This window comes from Pleurodeles waltl, chromosome 9, assembly GCF_031143425.1.
Source record: "Pleurodeles waltl isolate 20211129_DDA chromosome 9, aPleWal1.hap1.20221129, whole genome shotgun sequence".
Lineage (NCBI taxonomy): Eukaryota > Metazoa > Chordata > Amphibia > Caudata > Salamandridae > Pleurodeles > Pleurodeles waltl.
The window spans coordinates 821,065,569-821,087,763 of NC_090448.1; the positions used below are offsets into that span (position 1 = coordinate 821,065,569).

Below are 22,195 nucleotides of genomic sequence, written 5' to 3' on the forward strand. Positions count from 1 at the left end.
GTGGGTCAGGGCAGGCGTTAAGGGACCTGTGGGCTCACTTCCATGGTCTCTGACCATGGAAGCAGTCCAGAGGTGCCCACCCCTGGAGGACACCCATGGAAGGGGGGACCCATCCCAGGTAAGTACAGGTAAGTTGAGGTAAGTATTATTATTTCTTTTTTTTAAGTGGCATGGGGGGGGGTTAATTTGGACCCCCCTACATGCCACTGTGCCCAATGGCCATGCCCAGGGTCAGAAGTCCCCTGGGCATGGCCATTAGGCAAGGGGGCATGACTCTGGCTTTGCTAAGACAGGAGTCATTTCAATGGGGGTTGTCCGTCAAAAAATGGCGCAAGTCCGGTTTGAGCCATGATTTTTGACTCAAACCTGACTTGCACCATTTTTTGACGCACAACTCCCCTTTTCACCTACGCCGGCTAACGTCAATCCTTAAATAAGGCGCCTGCATGGTGCGTAGGAATGGCGTTAGCCGGCGGTAAATGTTTTGACGCAAACCAGCGCCTGCGCTGGTTTGCGTCAAAAAGTATAAATATGGTCCTTGGTGTTTCTCCCCGAGCCCACACTTTAAAAAAAGCTTTTGCATTATCTTCTTTCTTTTATTTACTGATCTAACTCTGTAAAGAAAAAGCACTTGCTTCATTTTGTAGGTGCACACATGGGAAGTGCCTGTGCCTCCCAAATGATGCCTCTGCCCCTTCATAACACCTTTTTTCGTTATGCTTCACAGCATCTGAGATGCTGTACAGAATAACTAAAAATGACTAAAGAATGTTGGCAAAGTTAGTAGGGATCTCAGACTCTATGGTGAGCCCTTTTTCTTTACTAGTACTTGGTTTTTTTTTCTTTTCAAGAGTTGCTGTTAACTTAAGTCGATGGTTGCCACACCTGCTCCCCTATGAGCCTGGGACAGGTCAGGGCATGGGAGTACAATGTTGTCTTTCAAAGTGGTCACCATCACGATAAACCATTTACCCTTCATTTGCCAAAAGCACAGTTTAATGGCAAATTTCCATGCAGATCATACAAAGAGAGCAGCTCTCTCCAGTGATTGGACACCACCTGGCATGGATGCTAATTCTGGACAGGAGTGTAAAAAATTCAGGACAACAATTCAGGACAAAGGGTCAAAATTCAGGAAAAACATTAATTTTACATTCACGTCCAAAGGAGAGCCTATACCTACTACCTGCTGTTGACCACAAAGGACAGTGTACTAAAGAATTCCCCTGAAGAGGTCCTATTGGGTGTATTCCCCTGTCCTAAGTTCGGGAAACCATCCACTAAGTTCCTCGACCTGGCTCTTCTAGCAAAAGGCAATATCACACTGCACTGAAAGGATTCACTTTTTCAGAGTATTGTAAGTTGGACGGAGTTCACACTGTTTGGTTTTGATCAAAGAACACCATGTTACACAGGGAGGAATGAGCAAATCTGAGAAAATATGTTATTGCACAGACATGGAATATTTTGGTAGAGGAATTTCAAGACTGTAACAAGGATGATACTTTTTCCCCTGGAAACCACCCCTGACTCATACACTCTTGGTTTCGACATACTAGTTGTTAGTTCTTGACACATATACGCAACTACACATGGCAGTGGTCCAAAGACGCCTGTCTTCTGACACATTGTCATGGTTTCCCCACTAGAACACTTTCTTTTAAGCACTGTAGGGTTCATTGATCTGCTTCCCTGTGCTGAGAGGTAGGTCGTTGGCAACTGGGCAGGAAGGTGTGGAGGGACAGTTTATTATGGGTCAGTTTATTGCACAGAAAAAAAGTAAAATAATTTTGTGCTAACCCTTTATAAATGTATGTAGCCAAGGACTGTCCTTCTGTAAATGTACGATGGAGTCTGTTGCTACATCCCTGCATACTATCCTGTTATGTAACCTCTTTTGGCATACAACAATAAAATCATTTAAAAACATATGGTAGTGTTTCAATATAGTACATTAGATTAAACCATTGCATTGATATTTATGAGCTTCTCCAAGCTTCTCCAAATGGGTAGAGGAGTGTTGCCTTACCCTTCCTGCAGGTGCAGCAAATATTTAAAAACAAAATGGTAATAAAATGACTTTATTACTATGTTATTTTTTTCTCTGCCAGCCGAGCTGAGTGTGAGGGCGCGACAGGGCCATCACTTCAAATTGGCAGCAGGGCGTGAGTGGTGGCTGGCTGCAGCAGTCAGACGTGTGCAAGTTACTTTGGCTGGCTGTCTTGCGATGGCCAGCCGAACATGCACACTTTAAACCTCTCCAACTGAGCTGCCTTAGACAGCTGGGTGGTGAAAAGGCATGGCACCCAGTGCCTGAAAGAGCAAGTGCTAAGCCAACCCCCTCCAACCAATCCTGATGCTTCTCTCATGCTGGTTAACAGCATTACAGAAGCATGTGGATTGGTTAGGCAAGTTGACTCTAGGACCTCGGACGGCTGGAGTAGAAAACTTGGACCAGAGAGCATGTAGACAATGGGTAAGCAAATGTTGCATTTTTTTTACATAGTTAAACAATATAAACAGTAACTAAATTGATGGCATGTTATGCAATAATGTTTTCAAGTTAAACATTTAACTTTAAAAAGTAAATGTAATGCATCCTAGCGATTATGGGCCAGGTGTACAAAAGTTCCATTACCTTAATAGCGAATCCTAAAAAAACGCTATTTAGGAAATTCAAAATGGAATTTAAGAAAATTCTGATTTTCACAATAGCGATCCCTACAGAGTCGCAATTGCTATTAGTGAATCTGTATTTTGGCAGTGCAAAAGCTTCCCTACCTGTAGTCCCAAGGCCCCCCTTAAATCTAAAGGAAGAAAAAGTAGAGCTCCTAAAAGTGCTCCTGTCCCCTCTGGGTGAGTGCATGCTTTAAGGTACTGCAAAAAAGGCATTTTTGGTGTTTTTTCCCATTTTGCACATGGGTACCATTGGAATCTGATTCAATGGTAATAGCATTTCCTAAATGCCTATTTCGCATTTAGGAAGTGCTATGTACATGTGCTTAGGAAATCGCAAATAGGAAATCCTTTTTTTGCGATTTCCTATTTTGTGACTCGCTGAGTAGAAATCGTCATTTGCGTCACCACAGAGCAGTTTGTACATTTGAAAAGGGAGTTTAACATTTCCTAAGGAGTCAAAATTGTGATTCGGTCAGTTAAGAAATGCACCTTTAGTACATATGGGCCTTAATAACTGTTTACTGCATGAGGTTTATTTTGTTTTGGTCAGTAACTGTTTGACCCACTGATAGGCACTGTGAGAAACGTGTACTGCTTTCAGCAGCAGCTCCAGAGTTCTCAGTCCTGGCTCATTTGAAAAACTGTTTACAACAAGCCACGATTGAGAGCTTTGGCACTGAGCCTAAAGGTGTTGCTGGTGTCACAATGTCAGTTTGCTCACCCCAGCACTTTAAATTATTGCCAGCTGCAACTGCACTTATATGAAGTTAAAGTTTCTAAACATTAAATTTAAAACATTCATAACCTTCCCTCATGACAACACCACTAGTAAACAAAGTGAATGCACTCAATTCTGCACCACTATACTCTATGCTGATGCTCGGTACGCCACTCAACTCTGCACCACTGCACTCTACGCCACTCTACTCTGCATCACTCTATTCTACGCCACTGCACTCTACATCACTATACTCTACTCTGCACTGCACCACTTTACGCTACTCCACTCTGCACCACTCTGTCACTGCACTGTATACCACTCTACTTTGCACTCTATTCCATTGCACTCTGTGCCTCTCGACTCTACTCTGCACTCTACACCACTGCACTCTACTGCACTCTACACCACTGCACCCTCTGCCACTCTACTCTATGCCACTGCATAATATGCCACCCTACTTTGAATCCCTGTACTCTACACAACTAAACTCTCTACTATGCACCACTCTGCACCACTGCATTGTATGCTGCTGCATTGTACGCCTCCGAATTCTATGCCTCTCACCTCAATGCCACTGCATTCAATGCCTCTACATTCTGCAACACTCTATGCCAATGCACTCTATACAATGGAGTGGCTTCTGTATGCCACTCCATTGTATGCCACTGTCCAAGACTCCACACTGTCGCTCCTATACAAGACACTCTGCCACTTCACTCTACAACATACTACTCCTTTCTTCACCATTCCACTCTGACACTCCACGCAACTGTCCTCTGCGCCACTAACTTTTAGTCATGCTGAACAGCAGCCACACTGGTGTAAAACATAGCTAAAACACATTGGCAAGCCAGCAGCTCTTGCATAGACGAGACCTATTGGCATTGCCAATGCTTGTTAGTACTATGAGGTCTCAAGGTCCCTGAAAGCACTGTTGTAGTATCCAACGGAGGAAGACCAAAAGCAGAGTTGTACTCTTCTTAGGTGAAGTTTATTTGAAGGTAAACAAGGACCCACGGAGAACTGCTGCTTGCCAGATGAAGTACAGAGAAGGTCTGAACTCAACTAGCAACCAGGATTCCACATAGGAATGCAGTGTTCATCACAGTGACATGTCAAACATTCTACACGACGAAGGAACAAGAAACAGACTCAATGAAATGCTATATGGATACTGCAACACCCCCTTCCCATATAACAATTAACTTAAGTCGTAGTCTTGGAGTCGTACAGGTAACCTGCTCATTCTTTTGCTATTAACATTAGATTGGAGTGAAGTAGGAGTAATAACATTACACTCATGTTGAGAACTCTTTACATTGGATTGACATGAAGTAGAAGCAATATCATCACACGTGTGTTGAGCATCCTTAATGATTTGTCCATCAGAAGAATCATCCTCTGCTCCATTAAAGTTACAGGGAGGAAGAGGAGAAGTAGTGTCAGGAGACACACTGTTATCAACACAGACCTTATTTGATTCAAACAAAATGGAACTCTAATTAGTACCAATACGAGTTCTGTTATATATTTGTGCCTGCACATCAGAAATAGGAACCAATCTAGATTTATTCCACCAACCTTTGTCATGTACTAAAACAGCATTTTTTGTGACTCTGTCAATCCTAAAAGGAAAGGTGAATGTGGATTTCCCCTTTATCCCTTTAAAAGTTTTCTTAACAAGAACCACACAAAATTCTCTATCCTTAGTATGTTTTAACAAATCAAAATAGTGTTTGTTTGTTTTTGTTCTCAACTGTTTCCCTCACAGAGATTGCAGAATTATCATGTTTAGAATTCGAAGCATGCAAAGAGTCTAGCCAGCTGGGTACTACTCTTGACCTACATTTTCTTCCTCTCAGTAACTGAAAAGGAGTAATTCCTGAAGTGGAATGAGAAGTGGAATCATATCCCGCAATTTTCTTTTTTAGGAAGTCCTCAACAGCAATATCCGTGGAAAGAGCAGTCTGTATTCCTTCTTTAATAAAATGATTTGCCCTTTCCACCAAACCATTTGCGGAAGGACTATATAAAGCAACTTGAATGTGAGTGATGTTGTGATTGGGGAGAAAAGTTTTCATCATTTTAGAAACAAAGTGGATACCATTGTCAGTTACTATTTCTTTTAGAACTCCTTCTAATGCAAAAACATTTTCAAGAAATGAGACAACTGAATTAGTTGAAGGAGAATCTACAAAGGAGTAATATATCCACTTTGAATAATAATCAATCAAAACTATTGTAAATCTTTTGGTTGCAGGGAGCAAATCGAATGGACCCGCAAAATCCAGTGCTACTTTAGACCAGGGCTGATCTGGCAAAGGCACGTTTGGAAGAGGCTTCTGTATAGTATACCAATGTTTGTTAGAAACTAAACATCAGGGACACAAATTAATAAAATTAATTCTTGCTTATTCATGGACAGCCACCAATAGTCTTCCCTCAACTTCCTGCAGGTGGCAGTAATGCCTAGATGACCTTCATGAGTTAACTTAATGATTTTTTCGCTTAAACTAATAGGTGTAATAAAACAGCCGTTACGAATGCAAATACCATTTTCACAAGATAGTTCAGATGAAACTTGAGTAAATAGTTTCAAATAATCTGGGATACTGCGAATGGGAGGCCAACCTTTTTTTAAAAAATCCAGAACTCTCATTAAAATCCCATCATGTACGGTGGCATTTGTCCAGTCAGTTTCAGAAATAGATCTATTAAGATCACAGACCGCATCAATAACAGCAACAACACATACTCTTCCTGGATGTTTTCTGAAAGAGGTAGAGGCATACGTAAGAGACAGTCAGCCTGAAAATTCTTCCCTCCTTGAATGTACTTGATAGTGAAATCATACTTCTGCATTTTGGAAAATAGATGTACAAAACAAGCTGAAGCCTTGCCAAACCCATCACCATTCAACAAAAATATTATAGGTTTGTGGTCAGTGTATATGTCAAAAGAATGACCCCATAGATACATTTGATATTTTTGAACAGCCCAAGCACAAGCTAAAACTTCCCTCTCTATGGTATTGTAGTTAGTTTCTGCTTCCAAAAGAGCTCTGGAAGCAAAAGCTATAGTGATGAGTTTACCATTCACAAACTGATTGAAAACCGCTCCAATGCCTTTTACAGTAGCATCAACGTTGATGATGCATTTTCCTCCATGAATGAAGGGGCTTAAGGCCTTGGCACCACAAACAAGATCCTTGAGCTTAGTGAATGCTGTATCAATTTCAGAGGTCTCAGTAAATTTAACTCCTTTTTAAAATACATTCCTTAGGGTTGCACTAACATGGCATAATCAGGTACAAAGCGGGCATAGTATTCACATAAACCCAAAAAGGACCTGAGAGCATCTTTATTTTCTGGTGCCGGTGCCTTAAGTATTGCTTCTGAATTGCAGAACTTAGGTTTAATACCATCAGCAGAAATGGTGTGTCCTAAGTTATCCAATTGTTGGTCTAAAAATTTACATTTTTCTGGCTTAACCAATATCTTCTAATATATGTAACACCTTTTCCAAAATTTCAAAGTGCTGTTCTTTAGTATCAGTGAAAATAAGCATATCACCCTGAAATGCCTGAACGTTCGTCATGTTAGTGAACAGAACATCGCCTTTTAAAAAACGCTTGCAGCAGAGGCAAGTCCAAAAGGAAGTCTTAGATATTTTTAAGCTCCAAAAGGTGTTACAAACATGGTGAGCTCTTGAGATTCAGTACTTAACACTATTTGATGATAAGCTGAGTGCAAATCAATCACTGAAAAATATTTAGAATACACAATATTGGCTAACATTTCCTGAATACGCAGTAAGGGATGACAATCAATAATAATATTCTTGTGTAACGTTCTCAGATTAACACATAGGCGAAACTCTCCAGGCTTTTTTTTAGCTAAAACAATAGGTGAAACCCATTCTGATGAATCTGTGGGAGAAATAACTCCTTCACTCAAAGGACACTCAAAGGTTTTTTTAAATCATTTCGTACACTGATAGGTTCAGGTCTGAACTTATGTTTGACTGGAACAGCATCTTTCTTCAACCTTATAACATGTTCAAAACCTTTCATAGAGCCTATCGCATTTTTAAAAAGTTTAGGAAACTTAGAAATCAAGATGGGTAGAATATTACCTTCAATATCTATGGTTAAAACAGGCACTCTTCCCAATACAGTGGGATTGTCTTTGCCAGGTTTTAGCTGCAAATCTAATTTGGCTAAATCCATCCATCCTACTCAATCTCTGCCATTCACGGCAACATACACTTTAGTCCAAGTGTCTCTACCAAGGATGTTGAGGTGTGAATGAAAATAACCCAGTAAGTCAATGTCCTTCTCTCCAAATGCTCTAGGGTTAATATCTGGGCTTTGCAATTTGATAGAGTTATGCCACAATGAAAAGAATGTTTTATCTGCCAAAACCGTAATAGGCGCTCCTGAATCTGCCATGACAGTAATGGATTTACCATTTATAAGAGCTTGGCACATGGGACCTTCAACCTTAATATCTTTTTGAGAATTTTGTATAGTGAGAAGTAGATTTGAAAATCTATTAGTACATTCTTGAATATCACTAATGGGAGCATCACTAGGAACATTAACATTATGTATTCTGACAGATGATCCAGCAGATTGAGACTTACAGACAGCTTGGAAATGTCCCATTTTACTACACTTTGTGCACTTCTTACCAATAGCTGGACATGCTGAACTGTTGCCTAAATGATTTTTAGAACCACAACGATAACACATGAATTGCTTTTTTCTGCCTTTTGCTATACTCGTACTGTATCATTCTCAGTAATATAAGAAACCTGTGAGTGGCCTTCTTGACTATTCAATGCCTGAGTAGAGATTATGGATCTCTCTATACTTTTAGCAATGTCTATGACATCGGATAATGAATGATTCCTACATGTGAGTCATCTTTCTTGCTTTTTCTTAGAAAAACAATTAAAAACGAGTTGATATCTAATATAAATGTCTACCTAACTTTCAAATTTGCATAATGAAGCCAGAATGCGTAAAGCAGCTGTGTATTCTTCAACTGATTCATTTGGAAACTGTTTTCGTTTAAAAAAAAAAAACTGTCTTTCAAGAAGTACATTGGCTTTGTCGGAATATTGTTTTTTTAACCTCTCTTTGGCTTCCGAATATACATCCCAGTCACCATCCCCACCTGGATTAGGTATCAAAGGAAGATTGTCTAAAACCGTTTGCCCTTCAATGCCTAAATGACTAAATAACAAGGCCAATTTTCTGGCAGGGCTGTAGTAAAGAGCCAGCAAATAGTTCTCAAAAAAGCATATCCACTGTTTCCATTTGATTTCAGACTTACCAGATTTCTGTAAAAACTGTGGTGAATGTATTACATGTTTTCATTAGTAGCCATAATATGGATTCGTAATAAAATGTTAAATAAAGTCAAAGTAACAATACAATTCAAACACTGCAATAATGTCTAAACATAGAAAAACAAGAAAATCACAATTTGTAAAGAGAAAGTTAAAACACAGAGGTGTGAAAGATAGTGTGGTGTATGCATCACTGTAGTGAAGGCTTGATATTTGATTTTACTTCCATAAGATACAAACAGTGTGCACGTCACTGCGCTCCAGAAAGTTTTTTTTTTTACTCCTCTTTTTATAAGGTGCGTGCATCACCGGGCTGTTCAGCTGCCAACAATAAACTTCGAGGATGTTCTTTTTTAGGAAACCCCTCTCCAAATGGTGTGCGCATCACCGCGCTCCAGGGATTGTTTGTTAAAAACAAAGTCAGGATGGTGTGCGTGTCACCATGCCTTTTGTCCGATGTGTGCCTGACGAAAATAATCCAGAAATCCCCTTTAAAATCTGGATGGATTCCCCTTTAAAGGCGTGCGTGTCACTGGCCATTTGCCTGCCGTTCAATGGAAGAGTTGGGCGTCATTGCAGGCGCATACAAGAGCAGAAGAGCGTGACACAAGCGCACAAGAGAGGCAGCACGCAAGGGCAATGGCAGTTGAAGAGTGTTAAATTACAGACTTCGGTTACAAGTTGAAAGTGGCAAACATGAAGTGAAACTGTGCACGAAGGCAGCAAGGTATCAGAACTCTTCCTCTCTTTTTTTTTTTTTTCTTCAAATAAAAAACTCAATCCAAGTACCTTTCACAGTAGGATAAATCCAACCTGCAGCCTTGGTCCCTAATCCTGTGGGTCCTGGAAACGTCCGCTGAGAATAAGGGGTCAAATAGATACCCCACTCCTGTTACCAATTTGTAGTATCCAACATAGGAAGACCAAAAGCAGAATAGTAGTTTTCTTAGGCGAAGTTTATTTGAAGGTAAACAAGGACCCATGGAGAACTGCTGCTTGCCAGGTGAAGTACAGGGAAGGTCTGAACTCACCTAGCAACCAGGATTCCACATAGGAGTGCGGTGTGCATCACAGTGACATGTCAAACATTCTACAAGATAAAGGAACAAGAAACATACACAATTAAATGCTTTGTGGATACTACAACAGTGAATCTGTAAGTCATTATTTTAAACATGCATTACACAGCGGAACAAAGGCTGCCACAAAATGTGCATATACATTTATGGTAAAGATAAAAAGTGCTTCTAAAGTATAGATTTCAAAAACACACAGATTATACCTAGTGTAAACATTTGTTATAACTGTTCATTAAAAGTACACACTCCACAGCTCAGCCTGGAACACCCTTACAGTACCTCTCAAAAAGAAAATATTATTGCCATCAGAAAATGTCACGAGACTCCATCAATTGAAGTCAATACAGGTTTCCAAGCACCCTTTACATTGAGAGATTTACCAGTTGCCCACATTTGTATTTCTTTCAGGAAGCAAGCTCTATGGCAAGAAGGCCTGTTTCATATCTGCCTGCCCCTCCCTCAGGATGGATAAGAGCACAGGAGACTCCCTGCCTTCCACTCCAGCAGAGAATCCGAATTGCCCTAATAACTTTTTGTCCTTTAGCTGAAAGGCTAAAATTACAGACAAATGCCATCTGTTAAACCATGCATCATGAACATCAGGCTGTAAGGATAAATTATGGACAGTCTGTGAAAAGTATAGATGGGTGATCACCCTGTCCAGTGGTGAGCGTGAAGGAAAGCTGGTGGGGTGAAATCTTAAGGGTATTACCGTAGCCACCAGTGCTCAGTGAGGGTTGTTACACTTTTTGACGTGACCAGCACTTTTATTCACTGTGCATTCGCAATGGTAACAAATGCATCCATTGTTCAATATGATGAAAACAAACAGGATTGTGGTTAAGCTGGCAAACATTTCCTTTAAAGCTAACAGATGACATATTGAAATATCTAGGCATGTTACACTAGCCAAAAAAACAAAGAGCTTACAGCATGTAAAAAATAAATACGACTCATACTGTGACTGAAAGATTGCAGTTCTTATAGTGTTTAGATACTGGCTTTGATTTACTTTAGCAATACTGAAATACTTTTTATGATAATGTGGCTATTGTACTTATAAAAAGCATAACATGTATTTGGATTGTAAGTGATAGTGAGGAATTACTGTCTCATTGTGGTGTGGTATTTAGCTACTGAGATGTGTCAGTTACATCCTTCTCTGCAGACTCAGCACAACTATAGTCCTATTTATGTGTTTGCTGCATGAAATATCTGGGGAGAAGATGTGACTTACAGGTTAGAGCTTCCGACCATGGAACTGGAAAAGCAGGGTTCAAATCCGGCCCATCAACGTCTTAAACTGTCAGCTCCAGAAGTGACCCCACCACCTAAGCTACCCCTCTTGCCCCATTTGGTTAAGCAACCACCAGGCAAAGAATCGAATGTCAACATACTGCCTTCCAAGTGAGACAGACACTGCTCCATCCTTACTAGACAGACCAGCTGCTTTTCCTGTAAAATGTTCTTAGGTTTGAGAACAGTGCTTTAAATGGGCAGGTACTCACCGGTACTGAGTACCGGCACTTTTTTTCTTTCCTCCCAAGAGTACCGGAACTTCTCCGTTACAAAGGAGAGTACCGATACTCACTGTAACAGGCCTGCATCTAAAGGGACAAATAGTCATCATGTGAGAATGCACCACATTTCTACAATACGGCGCATGCTCTCATGGTGGCCATTTCACACTGGTGGTGACGAGTCACGGCTGAGCAGCGTGTGACGTCACCCACCAGGTAGCTGTGTGGCGGGAAGAAAAGAAAGCCCTTTAAAAAGCGCAATTTGCGCTGGCTTTCACTTTCTTCTTTGTCAGCACAGGCACAGCAGCACGGAAAAAGCCATCACCAGACAAGGGGCAGAGGAGAGCAGCTGCAAGCAGGTTTGCTGCCAGATTGAGAACCCAGCCAGGAGTCATCAAGCAGGACAGGACTCTGTGCGTTTATCGAGCGACATCGAGTTTCAGCAACTGGACCCTCGTGCCATCCAGAAACCGATTGCTGCAGCATCTGGGCTCTTTCCAGGCAGCAGACACAATAATCTTACAGATCAGGTAAGTCTGTCTGTAATGGGATTGAGGACAAGTGGGTGGGATCGAGGGGCACAAGTTAGTTGTGTTTCGATTTTTTAAATTATTTTGTTTATTTAAAAGTCCCCTCACGTTTTTGTAAATACAGAACCGTCAGCTGAAGATTATTTCAGCGAGTCTTCTGTGCTGTAAAACTGAGGCCTGGCAGAGAGATGATCAATCCTTTCTGCCAGGCTGCTTGCTTAGAATAGTTGCAAATGTGCACTACAAGTTAATCTGCAAAAATAAAGGTAGCCTGCAAAAGTAAAGGATACTTGGAGCCAGTAATCGCTTTACTTTATTGAAGTTTTGTGGTGAGAGTATTACTTGAGTGGTAGTGCAAAGAGTTAATGATTGAGCTGTGAAGTGCGTGCTTTAAATTGTAATTGTATTTATGTACTGCTTACTGGCCCTAGAGGGCATAATGTACAGTTTGGATATTACTAAACTAGATTTTAAAGGCACAATGTTATCCTAAAATGTGTTGCGCTTTTTGTTGCAGTCTATCTCAGTTATACTGTGTATAATGCAAGCTAAAATAATGACTTTCATATTCAGTGCTTTGTCACAGGCTGTGACTTCGGAGCGCTAAAAACACACAATACACTATTCTACACTGCGGCAACCAAGATTTAGGGGCATATTTAGCCCCTCCTTGCGCCACATTAGCATCATTTTTTATTCGCTAATGTGGCCCAACGAGGCCAAAATCCCTGCTCCATATTTACTTTGTAACCTTTTGCTCTACATTATGCCTATGCCAGGCATAATGTATACAGAGGTCGGCGTTCCCCCGTAAGGAGGTGTTGCCAAAAATGGTGCAAAGAAATCTAACAGATCCCCCTACGTCATTTTTTTCGGTGCTTTTAATGCCTGCTCAGAGCAGGCGTTAAAAGGAGGCACAGCTTTGTTTACAATGGACCCCTATGTACTCCACAGGAGTAGCGCCGAAATGTTGGTGCTACTCCTGCAGAGTACATCAGTATTGTCATAAAGAAATGCACTATTGCCCCCTACCCTGCGCCATGGTTCACCGTATTTTAAATACAGCGCACACATGGTGGGGTTAAACAGAGCAAGAAAAGTGGCGCTGCACTTTGTGCTGCGCCACATTTCTTAAATATGCCCCTTTAATTCCGTGGCTTCCTGGTTAGACACAGACTCTGCTGTGTATTTACTAAGCGAGATTTCGTAATGTACTTATAGTGCCTTTCCCACTGAGTAACAATGTTTTTCTTTCTTTTTCATTTAAGCTGCATGCCAATTTATGTGTAGCTACCTGATGGTGAAAAGCCAAAAACAAATTTTGATTACTTTAGTTCTTTTTAGCCACGCTGTTGACCCTGTTCCATGCTCACTAACCCCCCCATTGCATGCAACATCACAGTTACCATACTTTTTTAATGCACTTCAACAGCTAATTCGGAAACTGAGCTTGACAGGCATTGGGAAATTCTTAATAGCCTGTCATTGTTGCTACTAACTATTCCTGTTCAAGGAGAGATGTTTTAATCAAGTCCAGTTTCTTTCTTTGACCTGTAGGACTTGTAGTCTTGCTGTATATTGGAAAAAACAAGACTATAAGTCCCATAATGCAGCAGCATATCGCCCATTGAATTCAGACACGCCGCAGGCCAGTGTGTGTGTGTTCTCTGTAAAGTATGTGCATCCTTCTCCGAGCGCTCAGGGTCTCCCTGAGAGTGTGAGCTCCACTCCACACAGCAAGAGAATAAACAGCACTCCTGCTGAACTAAAAGTGAAAACACCTGCAGTGCTGAAGTTTTCCCATGAGGCAAGGCAGTGGGGAATGATTAAGGCAAGGATTGAGTGGGAAAGTTTTCATCCATGGCTTCATTAGGGTAGTGATAAAGGGCCTCTCTAGTGAGGTTTCTACCAGGCAGCTCTGATACTTGTTTAACATTGTTAAAGCTGCGGTACTTCTCAAATCAACTGGCTTCAGCTTACTTTATGCACAGGAGATTTGTATGAGCAGAGTAAGCCATGGCCACTGCCAGCAAGGACAGTGGCATAGTCACCATTGGTACAGCAGGTGCAGTTGCACTGAAGCCCAGAGCCTTGAGGGGCCCATTGAGCTCAGATAGTTACATTCATTGCCCAAACAACATTCAAATAGGCAGCCCTGGAGAAGGATACAGTATTGTGAGCATGTTGGAATGTTTTCTTTTCCATCAAACAGTAGGAATGATGTCAATGGAAATAAGCAAATATTATTGGACTGTGTGCTGCTGAAAGAACATATTTTGAAAAAGATGGTGACTGGGCCTAATCTGAGGCCTAGTTAACAAGAGCTAGGAAAATCTACTTCTACATGTCTTAGGAAGTTTGTTTCAACTGCAGCTGCACTATGTCAGTATGTATATGTCTATCTAAGAGTAAATCTACATTCTGCACAGTGTTAATAATGTGCACAACTGAAAAGGCATACAAACCTTAAAGGTACACTTTGTTCTTCTTCAGTGAAGCTCCTATGATCTGTGCCTTTGTTTATACATCCCTGTCTGGCTGTGTGTCTCCCAACAGATAATTTGCAGTCTCCCCAGCCTCTAATCAAAATGTTTGAGTGGTAGATGGCACAGGTTTTGGTAGCTAATATGCTTCAATGGTTCTCTGCAGCTTTTAATGTTTACTTTACTGTAGTGCTGCTGTGCAGGTTAGCACAGCACGCTCACTGTGAAATAGATCTCTTAGTGCAAATCAAGGCTTGGTTATGGGAAGCTCTATCATCCTTCAAAGCAAGTCTTCTATGATGGAATTTTTTGATCCTGAGCAAGTTATCTCACTCATCTCATTAACTCACGTGTCTAATGGACGGGATTGCCTTTGGGAATATGTCAGAATTCGCCTTGGTGTACAATTTTTCAATTCGACATTATCAGCTCTTACAAGCTTTCACCTTGACAAGCCACTTTACATCATCCGTGCCCCATATGTGTCTTGTGATTGCAGATCAAAGCAACATTTGTTTTTCTTTGTTTCAGTTTCACTGCGTCGGGCCTCACGAGACGTTGCGAACGGGAAAGGTTGTCGGTGTCAGGCATCAGGTTGCTACAGGTCCAAATTCAGTCTACGTGGTAAAAATGAGTTTGCTGAAGTGGTTGCACAAGGATAGTGCCTCTCAAGGCACCAAAAGGAAGCAAATGGAGCTGGAGTGTTTGGATGACATTGATTGTGTTGTATCTAAAGGTGGTAATGCTAATCATAATGCAGATAATTATATCACTGTGGACACTACTGTGCATCATTCTAGTGAGTCAAACACTGATTTTCACTACATCGGCTGCAAATGATTTCAGAGAGGTGGACTTACCGGACTGCTGGAATATAGAGCAAATGCAATATTTCTGCAAAGAATATAGCTGGCTAATTGTTGAAAATAAAAAATTAGGTTGTTCAACATGTAGATCGCTAAAATCACTGGGTGCAAATAAAACCCAAGGGTTAAGACTTGCACAAGAATGGTCAGATTGCAATGTAACTCATTATGGAAAGGAGAAATTTAAGCAACAGATGTCTCTACGGAAAAAAATCAGAGAGCATAAATTTTCAACATCTCATGTCACTGCAGAAAAAGTTGCACAAGAGTCCCTAAGATAGAGCATGGAAAATCATGCACATTTAATGAATATTGCAGAACAGGAAACAACATGCCGTGTGTTTCGTACAGCATACAAAATAGGAAAACATGGGCGGCCATTTGTAGATATGTCACCGGACGTTGATGTGCAGCAACTGAACGGATTGAATATGGCCCGTGTTCTTCATAGTAACAATTCATGTGCTGACATTTTAGACCATATTGTTTCAGGTATGAGAAAAAAACTTGCAAAGGACATATTAGAAAACAAACGTAAAATATGCTGGTTAATTGACGAATCAACCACTTTTAGTGGAAAATCTGTGCTTGTCCTTTGCTTGCGTGCTGCTGTCGCAAGTGATTCTGATGTGCGTACTTTTTTTTTTTTTACTTAGTTGAACTTGATGGCACCACAGCTAATGATATCACCACTGCTGTGATGGAGTGCCTACACAAGCAAGGCTTTCATGAAGACTTTCTTCGAGAATGTTTGATTGCTTTAGCTTGTGATGGTGCATCGGTAATGCTTGGGAAGCAGGCTGGAGTTGCAGCGCAGCTGCAGATTCGCTATCCGGGCTTATTTGTGTGGCACTGTAGCAACCATCGGTTGGAGCTAGCTGTCGGAGATGTTATGAAAGAAATTTCAGGCATAAATCACTTTCAGATCTTCTTTGACAAATTATATTCTTTGTGCCATGCCTCATCTAAAAATCAAAGAGAACTGAGACAATGTGCAAAGGAAATTGAGCAGCGTTTTCTTGTTATTGGACAGGTTCTTTCCATTCGCTGGGTTGCTTCCAGTGAAAGAAGTGTAAAGGCTGTATGGCAGAGCTTTTCTTCACTACACCAGCATTTCTCAAAAGCTGCTGTTGACCAACAATGCGATGCCAGAGATAGAGCAAAATATGCTGGCCTTGACAATATTCTGACCTCTTGCTCATTTTTAAAGAATGTTGGTATCATGTTGGATAATCTCGCAGAATTGAGTGACTTTTCTCGCCAGCTTCAGCGCAATGACACAACCCTTCCAGATGCTGAAAAATTGCTGACAAGGGCAGTCAGGGTCTTTGAATCGATGGTTAACACCCCTGGTCCCTACACGGAAGAAGCCATGGAAGCCTGCAGCAGCCTTACATTCAGGTGTGTAGGCCTACATGTAAAGAACAAATTTCCAGAGATAAATGCACCTCAATTCTACCGGAGATTAGCAGAAAACTTAAAAACAAGATTTTCCACCACAAAATCTTCCCATGTCAGCACTAAATTGGCAGATACTCCCAAAACAGACAGCATGAAATTATTTACGCAGCACATAAAACTGATTTATCCAGAAAACTGTCCAGAAGACAGCATGGATATTCAATATGGTGACAAAGATGTGAGGCAGCTTTGTCAAATCTTGAGAGTAAATGTGGTGGATAGTATTAGGGGATTTAGAGAATACAAGGAGGTCAAAGCTGCCTACATACCTCTAGATTTTGTTCTATTGATGAAAGCTGTTGAGACCATTGCTGTGTCCACAAGTGAATGTGAAAGAAATTTTAGCTGTATGAATGATCTGCTCACACCAAAGAGAAATTCTATTTGCACAAATCGTCTGTCATCCCTTTTGTTTTTGAAATGTGTTGGCCCACCCATTCAAAGGTCAGAGGTTAAAACATGGCTGCAACTAGGAAGGAGATCAGCTGATGAGACAGCTTGTCGTTCACGCAACCACGGGGAAGAAAAGTCCCCCTTCGAATCTATGTGGATGCTTTTTTGATGTCTTTTGTTAACAATCACTGCTGTTCGTTTTGAAACATATATTGGCAATTTCCAAGCTGCCAAATGTGGTCCCACAAATTGGTTGTTTCAGTACTTTAGCACATTGTGCTTTGTGAATGTTTAGATGTTTAACTAATCTGTTTCCTGTTAGATTAATAAACTTTAGTTTTTGAAATCGATTTTAGTAGTACTGAGAGTTCCAGATTGCACTTTCATTGGACCAATGCTTCTGACAAACAGGGAAACCTGATAGTTACCTGTTCAGCAATGTGAACTAGCATTGGTTAGTAGAAAATCATGGTCTCCTTTTCTATAAGCTGCCCATGATAGCTGAAACTGTGTATAATATCAATATTCAAATGTGATTCGTGTGCCATTTTTGCAGAGGCAATCTTCATATATGCAACATTTGAAAGACATTGTTAAAAGTATCCTTACTACGTGCTAGGGGACCAACAATACATTACAGATTGAAGCAATTTGTAATCATATGCACCAATGAAAATTCTTGAGGTCTTTTAAATGTTTGTCATTAGCCCCGCCCCAAGCCCCGCCTCTAGCCCCACCTCCTTGCCACGCCCCCGACCAAAGCTCAATATGATGAGTACCTGCACTTTTTTTTTCCCATTTAAAGCACTGTTTGAGTGGATGGCCGTTTGAGGTGAGGGGCAATCCTCCCGAAAATGACTTGGAGAGTAACAAGCACTCTTCGGAGTAAGCATTAAGATCAAATCCTGGACCTCATGTCAACCAACATGTGGGCGGAGTCAGTGCCCCTCTCTCTGTAATACTCGTGAATTATCTTTCAGGTTGATCACAAAAGGTCTGCCAGTTTGGCTCTTGTGCCAGACCTTAAAATTCAAAGCCAGAAACACATTGTTAATCATCAGCTTTTATGTCACTCTGTGTTAAAACACTCAAGCATAGATCATCGGCTCTTACTTGCTACCAGCCCCCAGAATTTGTTTGAATGTTGATGCACAAAAAATGCCAAAAGACACAAAGCGTGCAAAACGTGTGTTCTTTTTGGGGTGAAAACGTTTTTCTTTTTCCCTGCTGAGCGAATTGCTGAAAAACATGAAATCAGTGCTAGAATTAGTGTTAGAAAAACTCATAGATTCGTTTTTCTTAAGCTTTCGTTTTGCTATAGGAATTAGTGGTATTACCTAAGAGGTGTACACAATATGTCACAAGAGTCAAATCTGTTCTATCATGTCCACATCAGATACATATGCATACAGTGGATACAAATGGTACTTATTTACCTAATGGTTGTCCTGAAAAGCTGGCATGGGTCCAGCTCCGAGTACCTAAGCTGGACATCCATGCGTTTCAGTATTTTTATTTTTATTTTTTAACTGCTGTTTTTAGGTAGAATTACGCATGAATTGTGACAGCTAAGCCCATTTCTCTGGAGGGAGGAAATGCAGGTCCCCTGCTACCGCGGACAAACACTCTACTGTAACACGTGGTGGGTGGACCTGGATCGTCCAAGCGCGTACTATTGACAAAGATCTGGGACACAATTCTAGTTGATATTAAAATGGATTTGTACACTGTATCAAAACAGTTCAGTAATTCTTACTCCAAAGAATGTGTTATTGTTTGACAAATGCCAATAAAAAAACAAGTGTTGAAAAAAAACACTACTGTTCTCATCAAATGCCTCAAAGCTCACGCCCAGTCTATATTTGGAAGTAATTTAATAAAAAAGTTTAAAAAAAATATTTTTAATGTTTTTTGTTTAAACCATTTTTTTTTCTTTTAAAAGTTTAATTTAAAAACTGGAAAAAAAATAATGGCTGTTTTGTTCCTCATTTTTGGGGGGATAAGTTTCAAACCATTGCAAGTCGGTTGAGAAAGTAACTAGTTGATTCACAGAATTTCTGTTTTTGGTTGGGGTGGCATTATGTCTCAGTACTGGAAAGTTGATGCCAAGGTCAAAGCCGTTGTTGGAGCTGTAACACAAGTACCCACGTCCAGCTGCTAGTTCTGGCTTTGACAAGAAGCAGATTTAATATTATTTCCATCTGAGCACAGAGTGCTTCCTCGTGCACTTTCTAGGAAATATCTTTCCTCTCCAGCGTTTTCTGGGAATCAGCTTGCAGGAGTCGAGCGGTGAGAGGTAGGGTAGCGGAATGTTAGACTTTTCTAGTAAAAGTCATTAATGCCTTTCCACATAGGACTCTGAAGTAATTCCCGATGTAGACAGACTTAAAAGCACACCCAACAAACATTGGCAAAGCCAGTATGTCATCCTTAGAGAGCTATGCAGGACTTAATTTGTTGATGTTTATTTGGTGTGTTGATGGTAGAGGCCTACAAAGCACTGACGCTTGTAGTTGGGATATACGATGTCCTTTGATCTAACTTGTCCTTAACAACTTGCTTTGCTAAAAATCAAAACGCGAATGTAACATCTCAAAGCATCTTACGTAAAGAGCATTGTCACGATCAAACGCAGTATCTCGCATGAAATCGTACGACGTGGATTTGGTATGTCTTTGATAAATTGTGTGATGAGTCGGCTCTTTGTTTTTTTTTTAGCCATACTCGGATATTAATTCAGTGGGGACCTATCTGTCATTTCCATAGTTTGGGAGGAGCTTGAAAAGAATTACAAGTGTAGACTTTCTTTATTTTTAAAGATCCTACTGTGTAATTACAAGTTGGATCAGATGTTGTCATTTATAACTATCACTTCAACAGAGTTTAAACAAAAAAAGATAAGGTTCATACATTTAAACAAGATTTATGTTGTTGCCTTCGAATAAAATGGGGCCATATAAGTGGCCTTAGCTTAGACTGGTAACATAATATAAGATTTCTGAGAAGGCAGGAATTCTGAGAGCCTTCAGCTCGGGCCTCTAACGCTGGAGTAGGCCTTTAATGGCCAATACAGCCCACTATGGCAGACTCTAATGCTATAATAGAACAGTCAGGATCCTTTCTAACAAGCATGTGTCCTTACAGATTAAAACTTTTTATTTATTTAAATGCGTATCACATGAACATGTGATTCTTATAGGTGCAAAGAAAAGGTACTATTGGATTTGGTTTACTGTAAAAAATAATTTAAAAAAAGGAACAGGAATGAAAAGAAAAAAGAATTCACAAAGTAAAATGTTGGTCCACCTGCCTTGGCACTGAAGTTCTAGGTGTATATGTATGTGATCAGGAAAAACACTGTCATTCGTAGTGCAATAGAGCCAGTGCCTGAAGTAGGCAGACCCATAGCTCCATCTGTATGCTGTGATGATCTGGAGGAAAATGGAGCAAAATGTGAATGACCCTTCAGTAGGCAAATTAATGAAGGTGGCTGACTAAGAGCTCCTCTTGGTATGTAAATATTTATGACTTTTTTATTCATGCTTTTGTTATTAATTGAGTCTTTCTAAAGCTATGTCTAGGCTTGACCTAACCATCGAGGCCCCCAGGACAGTATAAAAAAACAAATTAACAAAGCCACCAAGCCCGGATAAAAACAAAAGCACTTTTTTTATTTTTTTACCTCTGCAAAGCACTATTTACCAAAGCAGTCCCTACTACTGAGGAGAATTATTTTGAGTGGGTGTGCTGTTTGTGAAAAAGCAGAACGCCGTTACTCTAAGTGATGCTAGCCAGTGGCTGAATAGTGCTGACCTACTGTCACATGGTGTCTGCTGCAGTAGAGGGAGAATGTAATGAGACAACAACAGCCCAATGAAGGAAGATCCTAAAGCTAAGTATAAGATGCATACAATTTTATTTAAATCAAAAGGCCTTGTCTATCGCCAGGCCTAAAAATGCAAAAGCAGATTAGGTTCCCTTGTATTTTTCTACACCCATGAGACTGCCAGTTATGTGACCTGGTCTGTTCAGTTGCAGTATGTCAGCGTTAGGCCACGCTAAAGAGAAATGAAACAATCGGTTTTCTGGAAATCGAAAACCCTTTAGGACCTAATGTTGAATAGAATGCCATGGATGGAAGCCATTCCCACTCCTTTAATGCATAGCTGGCTATGGCCATGATTGAGGAGCCGCTGACCTGCTTCTTACCGAACTATTCAAATAAAAAGGTAATACATCTATTGAACGGTTACTCCCCTTGTTATAAAATGTATTCCTGTTTTTTTCATGCGGACTCTCCCATTAATGATATTTTCCAACAATCTATTTTAGTGGGAACCACGTTCATTTGCTTTCCAAAAGGATAAAACCGTATAATGTTACAAGTCTAATCTAAGGCCACTTATAAAATGTGGACCTGAAGAAGGCCCGGTCAAGGAACCCTAAAGAGAGAAAAATGTTATCAGCCTGCGGAAGGTCATATAAATATGAATATAAAGATGACACTGGTACCACAGCCAGGGTCATCAGTCGCAGAGTCTTATGCTTGTAGGTCACTAACGCCGAAGCAAGCACAGGCTGTGGATGTTGGAAGATGTCACTCTGGAAGGTAGGGCATGCATGCCAGAGTGCTTAAACCATCCAGAAGTATTAACCACCAATTTACCGGCTCTGTAATGGTTTAGGACCCGGAATTTTTATCCAAAGAAGTCAACTTTAAGTTTCCTACTGTATTGAGAGCAATGTTGGTGTTGTGTATAAAAATGGGTAACAGTTATTACATATGAGTGTCTTGCAGGTGTTTGACTCACTTCATGAGACTGTTGCCCCACTTGTGGAGGGCAGTAAATGGTTAATCACAAGGCAATTCATGTTTTAATTTGGAGTAATATTGGAGCAGTGCAGCGGTGCATGTTGGGCTGATAGTGGCTGCAACTAGACTGATATACACACCAGTGTCTGAAGGTGAAAAGAGTATTGGAGAGACATCGTGGATCGGAGTACTCGTAAGCCACCAGGTGTTCTAGGTTTAGAGAAGGTGCTGGGCTCCTGGCTCAAGTCACCCAGTCCTTACGGGTAATACTCCTTGTGACAGTGGGTAAAGTGGC

At 40.7% G+C, this 22,195-nt stretch overlaps 1 protein-coding gene across 4 annotated transcripts in view; it reads left to right on the top strand.

Moving 5' to 3' along the window:
* EGLN2 (egl-9 family hypoxia inducible factor 2) overlaps positions 1-22,195 on the top strand; it is a 142,444-nt gene that overhangs the window by 63,799 nt on the left and 56,450 nt on the right. Inside the window, exon 3 of one of the 4 annotated variants that reach the window (XM_069208113.1) lies at positions 14,899-15,301. The exons of the other annotated variants lie outside the window; for them this stretch is intronic. Coding sequence (XP_069064214.1) covers positions 14,899-15,207 — 309 coding nt within the window. The 3' untranslated portion in view covers positions 15,208-15,301. Of the gene's footprint in view, positions 1-14,898; positions 15,302-22,195 lie in introns of those variants that run through there. 4 annotated transcript variants of the gene reach the window in all.